We start from the raw sequence: 23,200 nt of genomic DNA, 5'->3' as shown, positions 1-23,200 counted from the left end.
TGCAATAATAATAATAAATAAGAACATATCGATCGCGGAAAATCCTAACTTAAGAAAGACCGACGTGGAATCCTCAAATTTCCAACAAATCCCGGTAAAAAAAATTTTTATAAATGATTTGAGCAGGTCTGAGCCTGGCGAAAACGTGTGCAATAAGCTGGCAGCAAGCATTGAGAATAACACTTTGCAAAGCTCGCTGAATTAGCAGCACCAAGACTGGGCTTTCACGTTTGTAACTTTAGATGCGCTCGGTTTGTTTGTGGCCGAAATACAGACAGTAAATTCCGCTGAGTGTAATGAGGCTGTTCCCTGTCGCCTCTCGCTATGGATTAGCGCAGGATTGACGGTGACTGATGACCTCTAATGGCCTTGTCCGGCCCTCCGGCTTCACTCGCCGCCAAAGGACTGCGACTGACAGCAGCCACACCCCAGGCGCTGTGCGTAATGAGGGCGTTGGTCTCTCTACTAAAGGGGCTACTTTATAACTTCAAGTTTCTTTGACGGGACTTTGCTGTTAACCTCAAGCTCTCTCTTTCCCTCTCAGAGCGGTTGTTAAGGATCTGTCCAAGAGTAAGTTGGATCTCAGGTTCTTTTTGTATCAGAAAGACCAAAGGAGCGTTTTTTAAACAAAAAAAATCTAAATTTTTGTTGAAGCTTCTGAGGGCGCCGGACAACTTGTCAGAAGTAAGTTTGAACTGAACTATATTTATATGGAAAAGATCGTCCAGCTTCCTAAAGGTCCAAGAAACTTTTCAAAAGTCTTTTTTGACCCCTTTTAATGCTTTTATAACGCGTCTCAAAACTGGGGCTTGAAACTTTGAAAGAAGGCACGAGCGTTTTTGAGAGCTGCAGGTTTTAATTTTAGCTCCGGGCTTTTAATAGTCACTCCCAGCACGGCGGCGGAGTAAACGAACCATTGGGATCCGAACTGGCTGCTCGCGGGATTCTTGTTTTTTTTAAGTAATAATTTTATGAACTGATATTCTTGTTACCTTTTCTGAAAACCTATGAATACGTTACAGTCTCACTTCGAGACGTCGCTGTGTCACCCCACAAGTGGAATCTGCAACAGCTGCCCAGATGTTGCTGTTTTTAGTTTCGCCACATATCGTTAATTTATTTCTATAACGAATTGGGTTGTTCCCTTCATTTCATAAATCGATTATTTATTTATTTTGATTGGAGAGGCGTGGGCCGGCTGGGTAATGCTTCTGTTCAGTCTCGAGTCTGTATAATTGGTTAGCATCAGACCCTGCCTGCCCGCGTTAATCTACACCAAATGTTGGGTGTCAAAAAATGAGTTGCTGCTTTACTGAATAGTGTCTTTGTGAACAGCGGACTGGGTTTAGGACTAGGAAAAACACAGCCCCTGAACCTGGCACTGCGGCTAATCCCTTTCCCCATGGCCATCTAGTCAATCACAGGGCAGTTTCCATCAATGCTGAAGACACAGAATCCGAATGGATTGAGAGCCATCCGGCCTGAAAGGTTAATTTAAATGTACCCCGATCGCTTTATTTGTTCAAATGGCTTTTAAACGATCGAAATAAATCGCTGTTCAAAATAATCTTGAAAAGTTAGGGATTGCAATTTCAACGAGCAAAATGCAGACTAAAGACAGCATGTTTATCTGAAAATGTTTTACAGCGTGGCGTATTTGGCAGTCAGATATTTGTGGGATCTAGTCGTGGGCAGAAAAAGCTAATGCTCTGAAACATTGAATGTGATAAGTGTATAAATCAGGGAGAAATGATGTATCATTTCGTTCAGTGTGGCCTTTTAAAATGCTGCCTTGTTTAACTTTGAGCACTGCTGCGCTGCAAAATGATGTTTGAGGTTGGTTTACTATATGCTTAGGCGAAATAAAATAACTATGGCTAATGAAAGCTCCATCGCAGTGAAAATTTAAAAGTATAAAGATTAGATAGTTCAGCTAGTGCTGGTAGATTTGCTCTGTCCCCCAGTCTAACGGTACTGGCGTGGTGTCAGCGCGTCGCCCTCTGCCGGGGATTTGGAGCTGTCACTGTTGCAGACACGCCCTGGCTTTAATAAGACCACTGCAGTGAAGAAAAAGCGCCAGAGATCGTCGCACCTCTTTCCAAGCAGTTCACAGGCAACTTACCTCCCTCTTTTTTTTTTTCTCTCTCTCTTTCGCTTCCCCCTCTTTTTTTCTTTAGTTTCCAACTTGAAATATCTCCAAAATGATCGTATTGCTGGCGGGTATCATTGTGCTGCATCTGGCAGTCCTGGTGTTGCTACTCATCTCCACAATCGTTAATGTAAGTATAACAGGCTGTTTAGCAAAAAAAAAACTGGACTCCGATTGACAAGGGGTATTTCGGAAAAAGCGCACCGTGTGCCTGATACGCTTTCATCAAGTTTCTCATTTAGCATCATGAGAAAATAATTCACACCCAAGGTCCGATTCAATCATCATTTAATTTCGGAATATTTTGACTTTTAAATGGGTTGAAAGTTTGCTCGATTTTTCGTGAAACTGTTTACTCGTTTCAGTAACTTGAAGCGTGCAGGTGTTGCTTATAAATGCCACCGATAGAGATTATTTTATAAAGATATCTGGATTGCTTATTGCAGTGAAATAGATTACATTTTTATAGAATGGGGTGAAGTTTTATTTTCAAAGTCGTTTTGAGCAAATCTTTGAGTTTACGAAACAAAATTTGTTTTAAATTAAGTTGGTTTCCAGGTGTTGATTTCAGAGTAATTTTTAAATTAAACTTATTTAAACTCGAATATTTCCATTGAATTGTCGGTGAAATTTCACCCTTTGCAGACGACCTGTTTGATCCCTGTTGTGTTTCTCTTATAGTCCTGGTGGTACTTCAGCGATTCCCATAGCATAGATATCTGGCAGAATTGTACATGGATGGAATTCTGGAATTGCGAGCCATATACCACTGACGGTGGGTGTTTTCCCCCCTTTTCTTACAGTTTGCTTGCTGCTTGTTTAGATTAAAGGCGAGTCTTTATTTCAACTGGATCACACCACAAACCATTCCCATTTAGAGTTTGCTGGTACAATGAGCTGCATTACAGATCTTTTCCGATCATTAGTGTGTTCTGTGAGCCAGTAATGCTTTTTGACAACTCGCTTAACATTTCTTTAAAAGTAGCTGAGTGTGGGTGAGGTCCTGGGAGGCTGCGAAGGCTGGGGACACCTAGTGGGCAGGCTGCAGCAGTGCATTGGAATGGGCCAGAGTTGAATCTTGGCAACGTCTGGTGCTGCAGAATCAGCATTTTGCAGCAAGGGGCTGGGCTGGGCTGGGATCAGCCATCAATTGCGCAACGTAGGCAGAAATTCCACATTCATTCAAGTCCACTCAGATTGAATTAATTTTTTTCTAACATGTTGCCTTTGTTATTTAACCTTGGCTATTTTATGTGACGTTACTGAGAATGGTAAATGCCAGAGGCAGCTCGAATTTAAATGAGATTAAATATATGTCCACCGGTTAACAGCACAGCCGATTTCATAGATTAAAAATCTTTCACCCAGTGACTTTTTAATCCAGATAATTTTGGGAAATATTTAAATATTTGTATGAATCTAATTCACATTACTGGGATGAAACAAAGTCTTAGTGGGATTCGATTTGTACATACTTTTCAAGGTTACAGTGTTGTATTTGGGGAAGGGAGAATGTAAAAAGTTTGCAGTCAGATATAATTTTGCAGCACTTGATGGTTGCATATGATGAAGGTTGATGTAAAAACTTTCCTGGCACTTTTCAAATAAGAGCAAGGAACTTCTCCCCAGTGTTCCTGTCAATATCTATCCCTCATCACTAAAACAGTTTAACTGGTCATGTATCTCAATGCTGTTTGTGGGATTTTGCTGTGCACAAAATAGCTGCCACAGTTTTCGTCATTACAACAGTGACTGCACTTCAAAAAATATTTCATTAGCTGTAAATTCAGATTATTTTCTTTCTTTTTAATATCACTCATCATTGAACATAAAATGGAAAAAAGCAAAATCCTTTGAACCTGATTTCAAACCCAATCTATTAGATTATGGATTAGTTATACTCGGTGCAATCACCTTCAGGGCTGGAGATGTCCAATATCAAAGTAACTTATTTTTTTTTTCTGTTTGTAAGAAAATTTTGCATTGATAGTGAATAACTGTATATGTAGGAGATATTAAATTGGATGCAATTATACCACAGCCACATGATCTGAAATTAAACCATGAACATTCAAATAATTTGAAATGGGAATGAGCATTTCTTTGATTTTGCTAAACGAACACCAAATCTGTTTTCTCCAAACTAGAATAGTCACAGTAAATAAACAATGCTGAACTTGGGATTTTGGCAGGCCCTAGTTAAAATGTTAGTGATACTATAGAGATGCAGCCTACTCCTGAATGTTTGCTAACCACAAAGGAATAGTATTCTGCAACTGGCTCTCTTGGTCTGAGAATCACAAGGTTACAGTTCCATCATCAAAATTCAAAACTAAAGCAAAGTAAGAGATTTTCAGATGGAGTAACATGAGCTGTCCTGCCAGGAAGGCTGTTAGAAGGTAGATGATTGAGCAGATTACAGTTACACTTTTCTCCTCACAAGCTACTTGATTGGATTTCATAAGGTATGAATGGGCTAAGCATTTTGTCATGGGTTATGCATCCATCATTCCAGACAGAGGAAGTGATACTTAACTGGACCAGATGTGCGCTACAGTCAGAATAATTTTCGGATGTATAAGTTACAGCTTCAATTTCAAATTTAAAAAGAAGAAAATGGGGATTTCCATAAAATGGGGCACAAACTTTGTAAATATCACAGAAGACTGGTGAAAGCTCGATGCCACAGTGCAGGACAATATTAGGATTATAAAAAAGGAGAGAAACTGAGGCAAGTCAGGAAGAATTAGTTAAGCATTGCTTAAACATTAAAAATCCTTTACATATTACAGCAGGCTTGGAGCAGATTTACATATCAATGCAAATATCCTGCTGCAGGTAACTCTTCACATAGATAATAGTCCCTGCAGTTTTGGTTATAATTTATTATTAAATGTAACTTGCCACAGATAACAGGATGTCATTGCCTGCCTACTATTAAGATGGATATTAGACGTCTTGCATGCCATTCTGCAGGATGCGTGGGAGATAGTGTGACTGTGCCAGTCATTATAGGGGTCAGACTGGCAACATCGTAGGTGGAAGTGGGAATCTGCAGTGACCTTTAAAGTGGAGAAGCTTTTGTAGAACTTTGAAATCGTAATAGTCCATCTAAATAAGGAGAAATTTCAAACACTGGAAATATGAAACAGAAAATGCTGGTTTAAAAACATTAGTTTTGTCAGCGCATAAAGAGAAAAAAAGCTGGCTAATGTTTTGCTTGGAGAGTCTTCATCAGAATTTAAACTGGAACATTACCTTGTCTTCTCTTTCAGACACTGATAAGCCTTCTTTATATGTCCAATATTATGTCTTTACTTCTGTATACCATTGCTTACTACAAATGAAGATCATGCTTTTAATACTTAGTAAACCCACTTCCACCTGGACGGAAAGGTTATTGGTGGCTATGGTTTGTGAACAGCCAGCTCTAATTTGTGAAACACTATCTATTGGTGACCTGTGGCCTTTATAGAATACTGGGACCTTCTTCCAAGCTATTACAAAATCTCAGCAGTGTAGGATAAGCATTGGTGCTATAACAACAGGAACAGAGAGTAAAACATCTGGGCCGGTTGGTTGGGAGGGTCTTTATTTATCTGACAAGTAGCAATTTGTAAACATCCAATGTTCGCAACACTTTAGTAACATTTCTGATATCTCATTTAATTTTTTTTTTTGCGCAAACTTAAAGGATAAACAGAATGCACTGATTTTGAATGTTTTCAGGAATAGGTAATTCAGATTTTATAAAATATCATGTATAAATTGCTTGGCAAAGTGGATGCATAAAGGAGTGGGACTTTTCTTTTGTTATGGTGTATGAGAAATGAGTCCTTAATTCTGATTGTCTATAAACAAAGATAATACTGATCATACTTTTTATCAGGAATTGGAGATAAGATTTGAAACAGGTCAAGCAGTCCACCCTTTGGCTGGTTTTTATTCTCTTGCTTTGGCATTGTGCAACACTATTTTGTTTTAAGTGCTAGCATACAACTTGCATTGTAGGACAGTGAGGTAAATATTCTCTGTTAATTATTCTTAAAAGTGTGAAATCTATTTATATTACACAAATATGTGACACATACATTTAAATTCTGCCTTGTCAGCTGAAGAACTCCAGTTAAAGGCCAATCAAAGGCTTATATAAAATGACTGAAGAATTACTTGTATCTCGTGCTTCCAGCACTCAACTGTGCACAGTAGTACTGCTATGGATGAAAACGCACTCCAATTTAACTTTATGTAGAAACTTATACCCTCCAGTTAACTTAATTAAAGATCTAGGGGCACATCTTTCTGACTCCAGCCCACGTAGCACTAGACAGTGTCAGCCTTGGCCCACTGGTACTGCTGATATCTCTGATTTAGAAGGCCATGGATTCAAGCTCCACTCCGGAGATCTGAGCACATAATCTAGGCTGACATTTCAATGCAGGGAGTGCAGTAGTGCTGAAGATGCGATCCTCTGAATGTGATGTTACGCCTATTCAGGTTGATGCAAACGATTTCTCAAAGACGAGCAGGGTAGTTCTTCTGGGTCTTCGCCAACATTTATCTCTCGGTTAGATTATCTGGCTATTTATTATTGTTTGTGGAACATTGCTTTCTACAAATTGGCTATTTTATTTCCTTACATTACAGTAGTTGCATCAAAAGTACTTTCTTGGCTGTGAGATGTTTTAGGACATCCTGAGATCAAGAAAAGGGTTATATAAATCCAACCTGTTTTTAGACCGGAAAAATGCCCTTTTTTTGTAGCCAATTCTCACTTGATGTCAACAGTGGTGTGGGACAGGCTATAGAATCATTTCCTTTGGGTTTTCCTCTTTTGGGGACCCAACAAGCTGCTGAACATGGCACTGATGTAGGAGGCTAGCAACAGTTCCTCTAAACTCATTACTGGCCTATATTTACAGTAGGCTCAGGCCAAGCTTTGGCTCCAAAGGAAAGCTCCAAAAATACTTAGATAGTGTGAAAGGAGCAGTGATCTAGGTTTTTCCTTGACCTTTGCACCTGAAAAACTGGGCATTTCCTGGGAGGGCAAAGGTCAGGAAAATTCATCCTTTTATGTTTTATGCACGTTATTCCCAGCCCAAATTGTTGTGTGTTTGACACTTAATCTGACCCAGAAGCTTAATTAATACCAATTGTCAGTGATGTGGGCCAGGTATTCTGTACAATAGTCATTTATGTGACATCACTTTTGGTTTTTTTTTTTAAATGGTTCAGTTTATCATTGCAATATTATTGCATCCTCCAACATAGTTATTTATCATAGTTTCAATTGATGATTCCTTTCAGTACAGCATTTGTAGAATTGTCCTGTGTGAGGGAGTAAAACCATAGGAAGTGAATTTACAAATGGATCTTGTGATGCTCTGACGTTGTAATTAACATCTTTTCTTTTGGCCTGTATTTTCAGAATGGCTGCAAGCTGTTCAGGCTATGACAATTCTGTCCATCATCTTCAGCTTTTTGTCGCTGATTTTGTTCTTCTGCCAATTGTTCACACTCCAGAAAGGGGGTCGGTTTTACATCACTGGAATCTTTCAGCTACTTGCAGGCAAGTTCAAAGATGGACTATTATGTTTTCACAATGTTTGTGTAAGAATAGTGAATAAATAAATCATCTGCTTCCTTATTCTGTTTCAGTACAAATCAGTTGTTCTGATTGTGTTAAGTTGTTCAATGATAATTGCTATGGTCTCTGAAGTATCTTAAAAGCTCGATTTCAGAGTTGCAAATTGTGTGGACTGAAGCACAATTTCCACAATGTGACATTCCAAATATATTTCAACCCACTTTACTTCACCTCAGTTTCTGGTTTCTATCAGCTTGCTTTTGCCTTTGGCTGAGGTAATAAGATAGTTTGAGTAGTGGACTTATTGATGAATGCTGCCATAGCACTGCTTTGTGATGTGATCAGACATTGGTCTGATGTTGGTGCAGTGGAAGTGGTTTTACTTTCTAATCGGTATTCAGTTCTGAGTACTGACGGGAAGGAGGGTTCCTCTGTAGAGTACAGTGAGAGTCGTGATCGGAACACCATGCGTGACTCAGCTGTGCAGGGAGGGAGGAAAAAGGACAAGAGAGCAATAGTGGTAGGTGATTCTACAGTTAGGGGAACAGATAGGCGTTTCTGAGGTCACAAACGTGATTCCAGGATGGTATCTTGCCTCCCTGGAGCAAGGGTCATGGATATCACCGAGCGGCTGAAGAACGTTCTGGAGGGCGAGCGTGCACAGCCGGAAGTCATGGTCCACATTGGTACCAACAATATAGCAAGTAAGAGGGATAGGGTCCTACAGGCTTAGTTTAGGGAGTTAGGAAAGAGATTAGCAAGCAGGACCACAAGGGTAGTAATTTCCGGATGACTCCCAAGGCCATGTGCAAGTGAGTATAGTAATAGGAAAATACATCAGATGATTGCGTGGCTGGAGAGATGGTGCAGGAAGGAAGGCTTCAGATTTCTGGGGAAGATGGGACTTGCACAAGTCAGACTGTCTGCACCTGAACAGGACTGGGACAAACATCCTTGCAGGAATATTTGCTAGTGCTGCTGGGAATGGTTTAAACTAGATGGGCAGGGGGATGAGAACCCGAGTGCAGTCTTAGATAGAGCAATTTCAGGGCAGGGAACAGGACGCAGAAAATTTGCAGAATTAGCGATTGACTCTGAAAGGCAGAAGAAACAAAGGCTAAAAAGTGTGCAACACAGGAATTCAGTAGTGTTAAAGGGTATTTATTTAAATGCAAGGAGTATAGTAAATAAAGACTATGAGCTGAGGGCACAGATAGACACATGGCAACACAATATCGTTGCTATAATGGAAACTTGGCTTAAAGGGGGGCAAGAATGGCAGCTCAACATCCCTGGATATAGAGTTTTCAGGCGTGATAGGGAGATAAAAAAAGGAGGGGGTTTGCATTATTATTTAATGAACAACTTTGAGGAGGGAAGATATGCAAAATGAATCGTCAAACGAGGCCATATGGTTGGAGCTCAGAAATAAAAATGGGGCAGCTACATTACTGGGAGTGTACTATAGACCCCCAAATAGTGAGAGGGACATTGAAGAACAAATATGTAGGCAGATTTCTGAGTGCAAAAACTTCAGGGCAATCATAGTTAGGGATTTCAACTACCCCAATATCAACTGGGATATAAACAGTATGAAGGGCACAGAGGGGACAAAATTCTTGAACTGTGTTCAAGAGAACCTTTTTAGCCAGCACTTAACCAGCCCAATGAGAGGAGGTGCAATTCAAGATTTAGTCTTTGGTAATGAAGCTGGCCAAGTGGATGAGGTAACAGTGGGTGACCATTTTGGAGATAGTGACCATAATACAGTTAGTTTTAGCATAATCATGGAAAAGGACAAAGATAAAACAGAAGCAAAGGCTCTAAAATAAAAGCAAAATACTGCGGATGCTGGAAATCTGAAAGAAAAACAAAAAATGCTGGAACCACTCAGCAGGTCTGGCAGCATCTGTGGAAAGAGAAGCAGAGTTAACGTTTCGGGTCAGTGACCCTTCTTCGGAACTGACAAATATTAAAAATGTCACAGGTTATAAGCAAGTGAGGTGGGGGTGGGTCAAGAGGTAACAAAGGAGAAGGTGTAGATTGGACAAGGCCACCTAGCTGACCAAAAGGTCATGCAGCAAAGGCAAACAATATGTTAATGGTGTGTTGAAAGACAAAGCATTAGTACAGAAGAGGTGTTAATGGACTGAATATTGAACAGCAGCAAGTGCAAACATGGAAAAAAAGCAGTGGGTAAGCAAACTGAACAAACTAAGATGAAATGAAATAAATGCAAAAAAAGGTTGTAAAAAATGTAAAAAATAAAAAACAACTAAAAATGCAAGTAAAATGGGGGGCTGTCACGCTCTGAAATTATTGAACTCAATGTTCAGTCCGATAGGCTGTAGTGTGCCTAATCGGTAGATGAGATGCTGTTCCTCGAGCTTGCGTTGATGTTCACTGGAACACTGCAGCAATCCCAGGACAGAGATGAGAGCAGGGGGGAGTGTTGAAATGGCAAGCAACCGGAAGCTCAGGGTCCTGCTTGCGGACTGAGCGGTGATGTTCCGCAAAGTGGTCACCCAGTCTGCGCTTGGTCTCCCCAATGTAGAGGAGACCACACTGTGAGCAGCGAATACAGTATACTACATTGAAAGAAGTACAAGTAAATCGCTGCTTCACTTGAAAGGAGTGTTTGGGGCCTGGGATAGTGAGGAGAGAGGAGGTAAATGGGCAGGTAGAGCAAAGGCTCTAAATTGGGGGAAGACACATTTTACGAAACTGAGAGTGGTCTGGATACAGCGACTTGAAGGAAAATCATTGGATGTGGTTTACATGGATTTTAGTAAGGCATTTGACAAGGTCCCGCATGGCAGACTGGTCAGTAAAATGAAAGTCCATGGGATACAGGGGAATGTAGAATTGACTCAGTGACAGGAAACAAAAGGTAGTATTCGACAGATGTTTTTGTGAGTGGAAAGCAGTTTTCAGTGTTGTTCCACAGGGCTCAGTGTTGGGTCCCTTGCTATTTGTGGCATATATTAATGATTTGGACTTAGATGTGGCTGGCATGATTGGGAAATTTGATGACACAAAAATTGGCTGTGTAGTTAATAGTGAGGAGGAAAGCCGTGGACTCCAGAACGATATCAATGTTTTGGTTGACTGGGTGGAAAAGTGGCAAATGGAATTCAATCCAGAGAAGTGTGAGGTATTGCATTTGGGGAGGGCAAATAAAACAAGGGAATATACAATAAAGGGGAGGATATTGAGAGGGTTGAAGAAGTGAGGGACCTTGGAGTGCATTTCCACAGTCCCTGAAGGTGGCAGGACAGGTAGACAGAGTGGTGAAGAAGGCATAAGGATTGCTTTCCTTTATTGGCCGAGGTATAGAGTACAAAAGCAAGGGTGTGATGCTGGAACTATATAGAGCGTTAGTTAGGCCACAGCTGGAGTATTGCGTACAGTTCTGGTCACCACATTACAGAAAGGACGTAATTGCTCTGGAGAGAGTACAGAGGAAGTTTACAAGAATGTTGCCAGGGCTTTCAGGTTGCAGCTATGAGGAAAGATTGGAGAGGCTTGTGTTGTTTTCCCTGGAACTGAGGAGGCTGAGGGGTGACTTGATTGAGGTGTACAAAATTATGAGGGGCCTAGATAGAGTGGACAGGAAGGACCTGTTTCCCCTGGCGGGGAGGTCAATTACCAGGGGGCACAGATTTAAGATGATTGGTAGAAGGATTAGAGGGGACATCAGGGGAATCTTTTTCACCCAGAGGGTGGTGGGTGTCTGGAATTCACTGCCAGGAATGGTGGTGGAGGCAGAGACCCTCAATTATTTTAACAGGTACCTGGACATGTACTTGAGGTGCTGTAACCTGCAGGGCTGTGGACCAGGTGCTGGAAGGTGGGATTAGTTTGGGCGGATAGTTTATTTGGCTGGTGCAGACACGATGGGCTGAATGGCCTCTTACTTTTTCTATGGTTCTATGGAAGATCTTCCTAAGCAAGAAGGAGAAAAGTAGCTGAAGTTTTACAAGTTTCACTTTCAGCCATGGTGCAACAGTAGACAACTTGGGGTTTGAGCAGAAGATTCTATGATGAACAGCTCAAAATGATGGAAGGAAAAAGACCAGCTAATCCACTGAAGCCCTTCCCACACCGTCACAATGCAAATGAGCATCATGATTCCCAGTGTTGTCATCCATCAACAGTCATGTTATTTCCTGGGAGAGGCATAAAGCCTAGGCGAATGGAAGGAAAAACATCTTGGAAATTCTTCTCCAACCTCCAAAGGCAATCAAAACAAGCTCCAGAGGCCACAGTGACAACGAGACACATCACCCAATAACCCTACCTACCTTTTTGTATGCTTGATATTGGCCAGAGCCAGGATTTCGGTCAACTTTTGTGAATGTTTGCAGCTGATCCGCACTCTTTCAACTTGCTCCAGAGGTTGACTCTCTATGTAAAGGAAATCTTCCTGATGTCTAAATTGGTTCTCAGCTTACTTAATTCGGACATGCCCCTGCTATCTAAATCATATGGTCTCAGCATATAAACACAGTCCAGTTCTTCCCTTATTTTAGAAACCCACAACAGGAACTAAGCTACGCTTGTTAGATTATATTTGATTAATGTGAAAATGATAACTTTTCTATTGTATATTTTCCTGTCATTTCCGTTGGCGTTTCAAATAATAGTAGTACAGAAATTATAGGTTTGGCCTAGTCTTGTGCTGCAGCCTGCTCCTGGAGAAAACTAATGTCAGATCGGAAAGTTAATTTAGTTTTGACACACAGTGCCATTCAGATTTTTTTAAAAAGGAAGTGGATCTGACAACTTTTAATTGATGAACATTATTATATTTCCATTTCCAGCATTTCTAGGAAACACCCATTGATAAACTAAAAATTACCCATTTTGAGCCTACTGGTGTACCATCTTGAAATAGCATGAAAATGATTGACAGCTAGAATGCAAGTGGAGAACAGTTTCCTAAGCCTGTTAGTATTTGAAAAGGACCTTACACCCCAGAATGATCCAAGTGCTGTGGATAGAACACAAGCTGGATGGTGGTTTCTCTACATTTTTCTGTTCTCGTCACTGTACAATGAATGCATTGGAACTCTTTTTTTTTGTACTTCAGAATGACCAGAGCCAGTCTAATTCATATGAAATTGGAACTTTTTGATCCTTCTTTGCTGCAGACATGTCTGACTATGTGTTAAGACCTCAATGAGACTGTTAACTTTAAAACATGAGATATGAACTCCCCAGACTAATTCAAAGAATTGCATGACAAGATTTCACTTTTTAAGACTTTTATTACAGTAACTAAAGTAAAAGAAATCCCCATTGAGTAAATAGTACGTTGTAAATAGCTGATACCCCAAACTACAGAGAAAGGTATTTTCTTCACTTATTAAAATACTTGAAAACCTCACACCACACTTGTCGATTACACAGTCCTCCTTGATGGCAAAATCTTTGTTGTTAAAACCCTTCCCAGTTGCAATGGGTTGGATCTCCCAGACCTTTCCCAAAGTCAATGTCCTCTTTGCTCACTTCTTCCAAGCACTTTCGACCTGGACTTTTATGAATAAGGTGATCGCTGGTGATCCTGTTGGTTTTTTACTTCTCTGCAGACCTCAGCTTTAAAAACAGGTTCAAGTCTTCGCAGCCTTTCACTTTATCAGTCTTCTGAGAGAGGGTGTTCTCTCTCTCTCTCTCCTCTCTGGTCTACTTACAGCCTGCTTGCCTTCTGAAAATCTGTTGAATTTATCCTGAATCAAAAGTCACTATTGTCCTTTTCCAATATGCAAAGTTTACAAGTCTGGCTACAGCAGAGCCACCTGAGCTTTGCATTGCTTCCAGGTGTTAACAACTGCCATTCGTGTTTACATTCAGAGTCATTCACTCCTTGTTTACGGTCTGCAAGGGTAAAATCCATTGTTCTTCAGATGTTATACTCCTGCAGTCTCTGCTTTTCAAAAGGTCTTTGATCTGGGTTCTTCGATGTCCTGGTAACCAAGATCACTGTCCTGTCTTTAAGCGGAGTTGATGTGAGGTCACCTCACTTCACTGACTCCATTAAACTGCATTAAAAATCACAGTTTGTAAAACCTAATCATGCTACAAAGTCCAGCGTTCATAACACTATGTATGTGAGACAGAGATAGTGATAATCCTGTATTGGTGTGGCCAATTGCTAGTAAGCTGAACAATTAAGAAATATCATTCAATGATTTTTTTAAACTTTAAAATGAGAAATACTGCAATGAAATTCAAGTTTGTAGTTGTGAAGGCTTGAACATAAGCAGGTATTTAATGATGGTGAGAACGTGCTAAGAGTAGAATTCCTATTAGTTGAAGGCTGGCATGTGAGACTTTTTTTGTAAATTTTAAACCTAGTCAGTAATGCACTAATATTAGGTCAATATGTATGTTACAATGAGAATGATAAAATGGAAATTGATCCAACTGCAGGATGAGGTCACTGGTATTTCTGATATCAAAAATCTAGATAGGTTAGCCCTACGTGATCATTCCTTAAACACATAGATTTATTAACAATTGCAACTAGTAATCTATTTATAAATGGCCTGATATTGCGAGATGGTAAAAGGTCAGCAAGAATTGCTTTATCTAGGCTACATTCTGCTGTAAGAGAATTTGACTGTCAGAATGGTATGCATTCCTGTGATACATATGTATTAACATAAATATATATAGCTGCCTGTTTATTACTGAACTAATGAGAATGAGACCCCTGGGCCGGGAGCAATGTTGTCCAAGTATTGGAACAGTTGCTTTCTGAAGTTCTCAAACCAGTTGGACTTGGTTATGTCCCAATCACTATGAAACAAACACAGCTACAGTATATTAACCTGTCCCAGGTGCAGCGAGACTATTATCGAAGACTTCTCGGCAAACATAGAAAGCTGGCAAATATGAGATCTGTTGAGCTATTGTTTATAGCTGTCAAACCACCAATGGTTGAAAAATAATGCTGGAAGTGAATCAGCTATCTTCTAAAGCTAGGTAAAGAGATTAAAAAATAAAAGTTTACAAAATGACGAAGAGTTTAAATTCCTGCAAGTGCCGTGACTATGTATGTGAAAAGCTACATGGCTGCAGATACAGGTTGTGAAGGCTCTAAAAACTAACCCAGAACTGCTTCCAAATTCAAGAACTGCAGACATAAGCTGAATTGTAGATGAAGATATGGGGAAAGCAAGCCTCCAAACAAAATTAAAAATCAGACTGAGACTGAGAGAAGCTCAAACAGTTCGTGAGTAATGCACATGATAAATTCAATGGATGAAGGCTCAACCAATGAAACGTTATAATGTAGAAATCTAATCTTTAGATAAGGATTATTTGAAAGTCATTGTTGCTATTTCAAAACTGAACGTCACTCAATCACTTCTATTGTACTAGTTCTGTCCCCTGTAAACTGGTACAAACCTTTTTATAAAGAAAGCAGGTCTATTCTTATGAGAATGATTAAGAAGTCCTGATGGGATAAGGTCTGAGATACAAATTTTGCTATGAGAAGGTTTCAGCCTATTGTTACTAGTCATAACCATTTACATTTCTACCTGATCTTTTATAATCAGTGTTTAAAGAGTCTGATTAGCAGACAGCTGCTGATTTGTGAAACAGCAAAAATAACTTTTTTTCAATGCAATTACATTTACATGCAGAATTGGCACTGACCCATGGATTCTTTCATTATAATTTATAATAATTAAAGGGTAATCTGACTAAAGAAATCTTCAGTTTTAATGTTAGGTTGACTTCAAATCTCCTTTTGTCAATTTGTTTCTTTAAAACATGGATTGATCCCATGAAACTTGGAATATTCGTTTAAACTTGCTGGGTTTTTAGCTTCACTTCAGTAACTTGAGAATTTTTCGCAGATCTGAACAAAGTTCTGATAGGTAGACATTGCCACGCCTCAGTAACTAAAGATATTGGTATATTTTTAAATGTATTTTCTCTGCACAAATGTAGGTTACGTAACACCCTTCACTTCTTTAATTTTTTTGTAATATTGTGATCTTTTTATTTTGGAAACCTGACCACTTTATTCATGTAGGTAAGATACCGCAGCTTCCGTTTTCATTAGAAACAGAAGCAAATAGGATTATGGTAGCTGTACAGCACTGAGTTCAAACTCCAAAACAAACCATAGTGGCCAAAAGTACAGCAACAAGCTCTTGAAAGTAGAGATAAAGACTTGCAACCTTAAGTTACTACAACGAGACAAACAATTCATTTTAACACCTTTTTCCTTTTTGCAACCGAGTATCAAACCCTTTCAACAGTGTAGTTATGTTTACTTTGGTCAGTGAAATGAAAACAGTTCAGTTATTTTTAACAAGGTTGAATGCAATCCAGCCTCAGCCAACTGCTTTTGTTATGGCTTCTATCTCTGAGTAATACGGAGACACTGTGTGGTGAGTTAAAACTGGTTTGATTAGTTTGTTAGTTGAATTATACATTAACTTAAAACAAGATGATCAATGCTTTAGTAAAAGGGATTTCTTGATGTCGGTAAAGCCTGGCTCGGGTATAAAATTAAAACCCAACCTGGGCCCGACCTGACCATAGCCAACCCGAACCTGATTGGAGCCCAAGTCCTTTAATTTTTTTTCACGCCCAACCCAACCCAACACGAATCTCCTTCATCCGTTCTGGCAGCAGGCTATTCCTGCAGCTGGAGTTGTGGGGAATCAGGTTGGGCAAACCTGATCCCGTGAATTCCCAGAAGCAGCACCGCCCAGCCCAACCTGACCCGAGCCCGAATGCTGGATTCGGAATTTTGACCCGACCCAACCCCAACACATGTAGTCGGGTTTGGGTCAGGTAGCCAGGCTTTTAGATATCAGTAGCTTTATAACACATCAGGCTGACATAGAATCGGAAACTTGGCCTTGCTTGTGCTAGCACAAGATATCTACAGTTTCTTATGTACACTGGGTTTGCAAAACAACAATTTGCACTTAAATAGTTCCCATTTTATATAGCAAAATGTCCCAAGGCACTTCACGGGATCGTTAACAAACAAAATTTGACATTAGTAACCTAAGAAGGAGTTTCTAGGCCACATTATGAACAGGATGGAAATTTGAACTCAAATATTGTTGCATTTGTAACCTAATTTACCCTCCACCAATTACCTAACAACTTCAAAGTCATTCATCGTACACAAAGTACTTTGGGTCATTTGAGAGATGCAATAAAAGCTTTTGTCTCCCTGACCCAGGAAAAAATACAAAGATGCAGTTATTAAATGATTTATTTTACAAGTATCTACTTAATGTGAATTCTCGTTTTAAAACTAGCAATTGCCTGTTGTGCTTAATAACTGTACTTTAAGCTAAAGACTGACCACCTATGTTAGATTTAAGTTAATGCAGGGTCCTTAGTATTCTATTTTCCATTGGTCGATGCTTTCCGTTCTCCGTTTGGTACAAAGGGAATAGATTTCAGCCCTATTGTAGATGCCAGAAGTTGAATTGCATAAATCCCTCATTATTGAATGGCTAGCACCCTCTAAGGGCCCGCTGAGGCTCTGCAAAGTGAAGTTACCATCTTGTTGGGGAACAGATGGCATAGCTGGGGCACGTTTGGCTGACTGAGAATGTGTACCTGTAAAATTAGCAGCTTAACTTTGTGATAATGGGCTGATTATATCAGGGTCAGGGATAACCAATAACTATACACAGAACTTAGATTAGATTAGAGATACAGCACTGAAACAGGCCCTTCGGCCCACCGAGTCTGTGCCGAACATCAACCACCCATTTATACTAATCCTACACTAATCCCATATTCCTACCAAACATCCCCACCTGTCCCTATATTTCCCTACCACCTACCTATACTAGTGACAATTTATAATGGCCAATTTACCTATCAACCTGCAAGTCTTTTTGGCTTGTGGGAGGAAACCGGAGCACCCGGAGAAAACCCACGCAGACACAGGGAGAACTTGCAAACTCCACACAGGCAGTACCCGGCATCGAACCCGGGTCCCTGGAGCTGTGAGGCTGCGGTGCTAACCACTGCGCCACTGTGCCGCCCTTACTTAGTTATGCACTGTGATTATCTTTGACAACCATCATTGATTTAGCAGTGGTAGGGTCAAATTCACAGTTATACTTAGAGATTCTGTTATATCAGATATTTTTAAAGATGTCTCAGCTAGTTCTTACCTTAGGTTTCTACTCTGAAAGCAATTTTCACAAGAATGGGCATTTAGAGACTTTTTATAGGAAACTACAGTAAACCTGCAAAAACTTTGTGAATAGTGAACTTAGTTCTGGCACAGCTGTTCATTCCTGCTTTGTGCAAGGCTGCTAATAAGGAACATTTCTGTCCCTCCCCCTTAACTACAACATTCCCAGGTTTCCATGAGAATTGGTTTACTTTGTTTATGGGCCTAAAGAAATATGGTAGGAGATTTTCTTCAGGAGATACAGCACTGAATGGAACTTTTGCTACATTTAAACTGTATAATTTCCAGTCACGTAGTCCCTAATTTACATTGCTAGCTGGAAGGACTAGAGTTGCAGCCAGGCTGAGAAATCTGCTCTTGCGTAGGCCACATGTCTTCACAGAATGTCTCTCCATCAGGTTAAAATTTTCATGATTAGAGTGTGTGGGCAGCAGTTAATCTATGTAAATTAATGCTTAAAAAGTGCTCTTGGGTAATTTCTAAATCCAGTTTGACACTGCACATCGTTATGCTCTATGGAATGTGATACAACCCCCTTCCAGAGAGTGTCTGACTGTTTCGCAGTGGAGTCAGTTTAGGCTTGCATCACAACTTCAGCAAAGTGGACTCTCTCTGGAGGTGGCAATTTTAACCAAGCCCAACCATTAAGGAAACTGAAGCGATTGATTGCAAAGCTAGTTAGTCAGTATAGAGTAATATTGGACAGGTTGTAAAACTGATATTCTACCAGATCCTGTATGTTTCCTACATTAGGTTACAAATACCTAGTCTTGTATCAGAGCCCAACAGCTTCTGTTCTTTGTCTACAAGCCCAAGGGTATTTGTTCAGCTCAAGGCTCCACCCCACCCCGCTCGCCTCCAGGGTGCTGCAGTCCTGCCCAGTTTGTCAGGACTGTTGTGCCAATATATGTACACAGTGTGGGCTGAATGTTACAAGTGCACTGCAGTTCGCGGTGGCGCACTCTAAAAGCGTCATCCCTGAGCCCCCGCGATATTACCCGTGGGGCTCATTTAAATAGAGAGGGCGGAGCAGCCGTCCCGATGACGTAAGGGGGCGGCCGCCACTGTGCAGGCGCCAGTGCCATTTTTCAAGGACTATTATCCCTTCAGTTGCATTTTTAAATTTAAAGGTCCCGATCTCTGGGATATAACAACAAAATGTCATTTCAAACATAAATCACTTCTGCCACCACCCCCCCCATGGGTAAATTATACATTAATCGCACTCTTTCCCCCATAATAGACCTTTTAATAATCCGACCTATTTTCCCCCCCCCAAAATTTGTTCCCTTTGACCCTCAACTCCTTCCCACTATCCCATTAGCCAGTAAAGATTGTTTACCCCGCTCCTCCAACCCTCCCGCCCTGAAAATTTTATTCCTCCCCACCCCCCCTCCCAACCAGGTTCTCGCATTGGAACTCTGTATGGAGTTCCGAAGTTGTGCGGAGTACGAACAGCGGCTGTAAAATCAGCGTGGCACGGCCGCCGCCTGCAGGTAAGTTCATTTACATCTCTTTTGTTAATTTGAATATTAAGATGAAGGGCCCGCCGCCAGGGGGTGGGGGGTGCCGCACCGAGGTCCCCCCTGCCGCCGGTAATATGCGACGGGCCCTTCTCGATGTCGCAGGTCGAGGTGGGCCTCTCCCCGCTGCATTTTACTGGCCCCTGCGCCATGACCCGTGGCATTGAGGGGCCGGTAAAATTCATCCCTGTATTATCAAACCTGTATTCAGTTTTAATCTGAGGATAAAATAGCCATATGAAATAAATTGGACTTAAAACAAAACTTTGTATTACTTTTCAGGCATTTGTGTGATGAGCGGAGCAGCGATATACACAGTGCAGTACCCGCATATTCATGGAGAGCGCTACAATGGCAGCTACGGATTTTCCTACATTTTGGCATGGATTGCTTTCCCTCTGGCCTTGTGCAGTGGAATCATCTACGTCATTCTAAGAAAGCGTGAATGAGTTGCCATAGATCACGACAATCCACATGATGCCATCTTTCGAGGAATAAAAGAAACATTACTGTTTTAATTTGAAGATGTATATAGTATCTATGGTTTAAAACCTATTTATAACACTTTTTACACATATGTACATAGTATTGTTTGCTTTTTTTTGACTGAAGCCCTGTTTTGCAAGCTAATTAAAAGTGCCTACAGAACATTCATTTTTAACAGTTTATTAAAAAAAACAATTTTTTGCTGAAGCCAAATTCTGCAACAAAACTTTATTTTGAATAGAATATGTTAACCAAAGCGCATGTACAAATTATAGCTGGTAAACTCTTTTAAAAAAAGTGGTGCAGCTTGTACAAATAAATTGCTAATAGCTGACAAGTTTGAATAGTTTACTCATGTAGATATAAAACATTTACAGTTTTCAATGGTGCTATGTATTTACCATTCCTTGTAATAATAACCTATAGCGATCTCACTGGAGAGTTACTATTTGCAAGAAGGTAAAATAAATGCTTTAGTTCTACAGGATTTACTTTGTCTAAATATTTCTGTATGGAAGGAGATTTTGCTCTAGCATTGATGTGAGGGTTTGAAAGTTAATTTAAGCTAGGGATGGCAGTATTAGACTGGGTGTGAGAGGTGATTTGAATGCCCACTATTAGACTCTGCCCGGCATAATGAGGCTACAGTTGTGCTTCTTTTCCCCCATTTTGTAGTCCAGTTCCGTGCTGCAGACAGTTGCTGTTCTTGTCCCTGATTTGTGGTCTCTTCCTTGATCATTCTCCTTCCTTGGTCACACCAATCACAATCTCAATTTTCTTTTTGGGCTCCCATTTATAGCAGTGGGAAGGTGTAATGCCGCCAAGTGCTGCTGTTAGCAGTCACTGTTTCTTTGCAGTGTAGAGTCTGGAGGGCTCCCCTAATGCCCGACATTATGAATGGCATGAAATGCTGACAGTATCTGCAACAGTTCTGTTTCCCCAGTGGCAGAAGTAGCAATTCAGTTTGTTGGGTGCATGATATCACAACCACACTATGACTTCAGCCAGTCCCAAGCAGCAGAAACCAAACCTATGTCCCAGAACCAGTCCCCCATGTTCCTCTTCAGCTCCTGAATGCAAAGGTATTGTCTGACTGTATTTTCAATGTTATTCATTTTCATTTACTCATACTATAGCTGGAAGTGTCAGAAAACTAGTATTGATAGGCTTTGTTCTTTAACTGTTGAAAGCATGCTATAAGTTGTTGTTAAAGATCTTAGTGTGCCCCACTAAATACAAATGTAATGTTCGGAACAAACACTATCTACAGTTTGCTGGAAATATTTAAAATATGCTAATATATCATTGTATTGACAATGTTCTGCTACTGAGCAGTTATGCAAACATGAAAGGGGACCACAAATAGAAAACAGTAATCGAAGTAAATGGGAAATAAAAGTGCAAGGAAAAAGGAATTCAATGAAAATGTTTTTGGCACACAAAAAGAGGTAACAATGCATTTTTAGTTCATAAGTATCATTTCTTAATATTTTGAAAGAAGAGTAACAGTCTACCATGCTATAGTAACAATTAAATAATAAACAACATTAATTGTCTAAATACATCTGTAGTACCCATTGCATGAGCATCTTCCCTAACTGTGGCCTCAGAAACAAGGTTTAAATTTTATGTGTCCATATGCCAAGCATTGACTTGTGTACATTGCAACCAGCCTTTTCTGTAAAGCTGGTTTGAGTTCATAAACTTTTTTTTGACACTTTTTACAGAGCCATTACCATTAAACTTTAAGGATTGAAGTAGTTTCTCGTATTTTAAAAATAGCTATTCTTTTTCCAAAGTGATGTTGACAAAAATTAAAAACAGCACGGGATTTAAGTGTTGTGTCGGTGTGAAATGATAGTGCACGCCTCAATAAGCTTAAAATAAAATAGTATGTGGCCTTTATTGAGATTGCTGGGATTTTCAGCCATGCAATGATGTATGAGCTTTGCTGTTTTAAAGCTGCAGGCCCTTTCTAATGTGGCAATGGTTACTACTTATGAATGGCACAACTGGTATCTTAGAGAAACAAAAGCATTTAAAGTGAAGTATGTGTAACTGTTGTCTGAAAGAAAACCAATTTTTGCAACAAGGAAGTTGCCTCACCTTTCAAGTTTTATAAAGCTGCCAAGGCCTTTTTTCCGTTAACAAGGCCCATCTAACTTAGACACTAGCTGAATGAGTTCCAGATGTCATGACATCAGTAGCTCACTGAAAACACTGTCACTGACATGGGAAACTTGGTTAAAATACAGCATGTGCTTTTGGGATGGTTGAAACGTTGAGAACACTATGTTTTCAAACTTGTTTTTTTCCCCCAATTGTGGCTGCATTGAAACACTAAATTTTAGGACTGGAAGTTTTATTAGCTGAGTAATACTCTAATATGGCTGAATACTATTCCACATAACTGAGTATAACTAAGGAAGACCCACTGCAAATGGCAGAATGCTATAACATGACCGAGTAATACTTCAAATGATTATTGTTTGCTTCTAAGAGAACATTTGTGGGCCCCTGCAGATTTAAGCTAGATATTTATCACTGTACTACATGAGGTAAAATTATATTGGTTAATGTGGTTCACAGCCACTATCCAATGCCAAAGTTAACTACTGTTTTGAAGGAGTTGTGGAATAAACAAAGTCTGGCACTACGCAAAAGGGGAAATGTTGTACTTATGGCTATATAGTCCTCTGATCTAATAAGAAACGCATAGGTTACTAAACTTGTTATCCCTTTGATGAAATCTGTTCTTGTTTACATAGTACAGTATAATGAAGTATATAGTTCTGGTCTCCTATGCACAGACCTCTCCTGCAGATTTCTTTGCGTAACTGCCATCCAGTGAAATCTGCATAAAGGTTTTGGTGGGGGCTTTGTATTTGATGTGCTAACAGAAAATGCCTTATTGCGTGTAAGTACAGTCAGATGTGTTTGATGTACTTGAATAATGATGAAAATAAATAATACTGGCTTATCTATGCAACAAATGGTCCTATGTTACTATGTTACCAACTTGTATGAGGTTTTCAAGACTTTTCAAAGGATTCTGATTATTTTACAAGCTCCTTTTAGGTGGAAAGGTTGGATGATCAAGCCTGGTGGTGCCTGTGTTTCTGTCAATGATGCTTTGCGGGCAGCCTGTGCAATGTATGGTTTCAGCTGTTAGTAGTTTAAACCATCCATGGTGTAATGGAGCATTCTGTGTAACTACATGTCTGAGATATGATTACATTTTCCCAATTAAAGTACAAGTTTCG

The 23,200-nt window shown here is 40.1% G+C and overlaps 1 protein-coding gene across 2 annotated transcripts; it reads left to right on the top strand.

Moving 5' to 3' along the window:
* The first annotated feature begins 468 nt into the window (after positions 1-468).
* pmp22b (peripheral myelin protein 22b) lies at positions 469-22,930 on the top strand. Of its 2 annotated transcripts, none has more exons than XM_068058018.1 (5): positions 469-570; positions 2,178-2,279; positions 2,831-2,924; positions 7,578-7,711; positions 19,727-22,930. In XM_068058018.1, exons 2-5 carry the CDS (start codon positions 2,202-2,204, stop codon positions 19,898-19,900), a joined length of 480 nt encoding a protein of 159 aa, XP_067914119.1. In that variant the 5' UTR covers positions 469-570; positions 2,178-2,201; the 3' UTR covers positions 19,901-22,930. The 2 variants fall into 2 exon arrangements, with proteins under 2 accessions (XP_067914119.1, XP_067914118.1); XM_068058017.1 differs by having other exon boundaries at positions 471-684.
* Positions 22,931-23,200: the final 270 nt, after the last annotated feature.

This window comes from Heterodontus francisci, chromosome 26 (assembly GCF_036365525.1).
Source record: "Heterodontus francisci isolate sHetFra1 chromosome 26, sHetFra1.hap1, whole genome shotgun sequence".
Classification (NCBI taxonomy): Eukaryota; Metazoa; Chordata; class Chondrichthyes; order Heterodontiformes; family Heterodontidae; genus Heterodontus; species Heterodontus francisci.
Note: the sequence above shows the minus strand (reverse complement) of the source record. Positions and strands in the feature narration are given on the sequence as shown.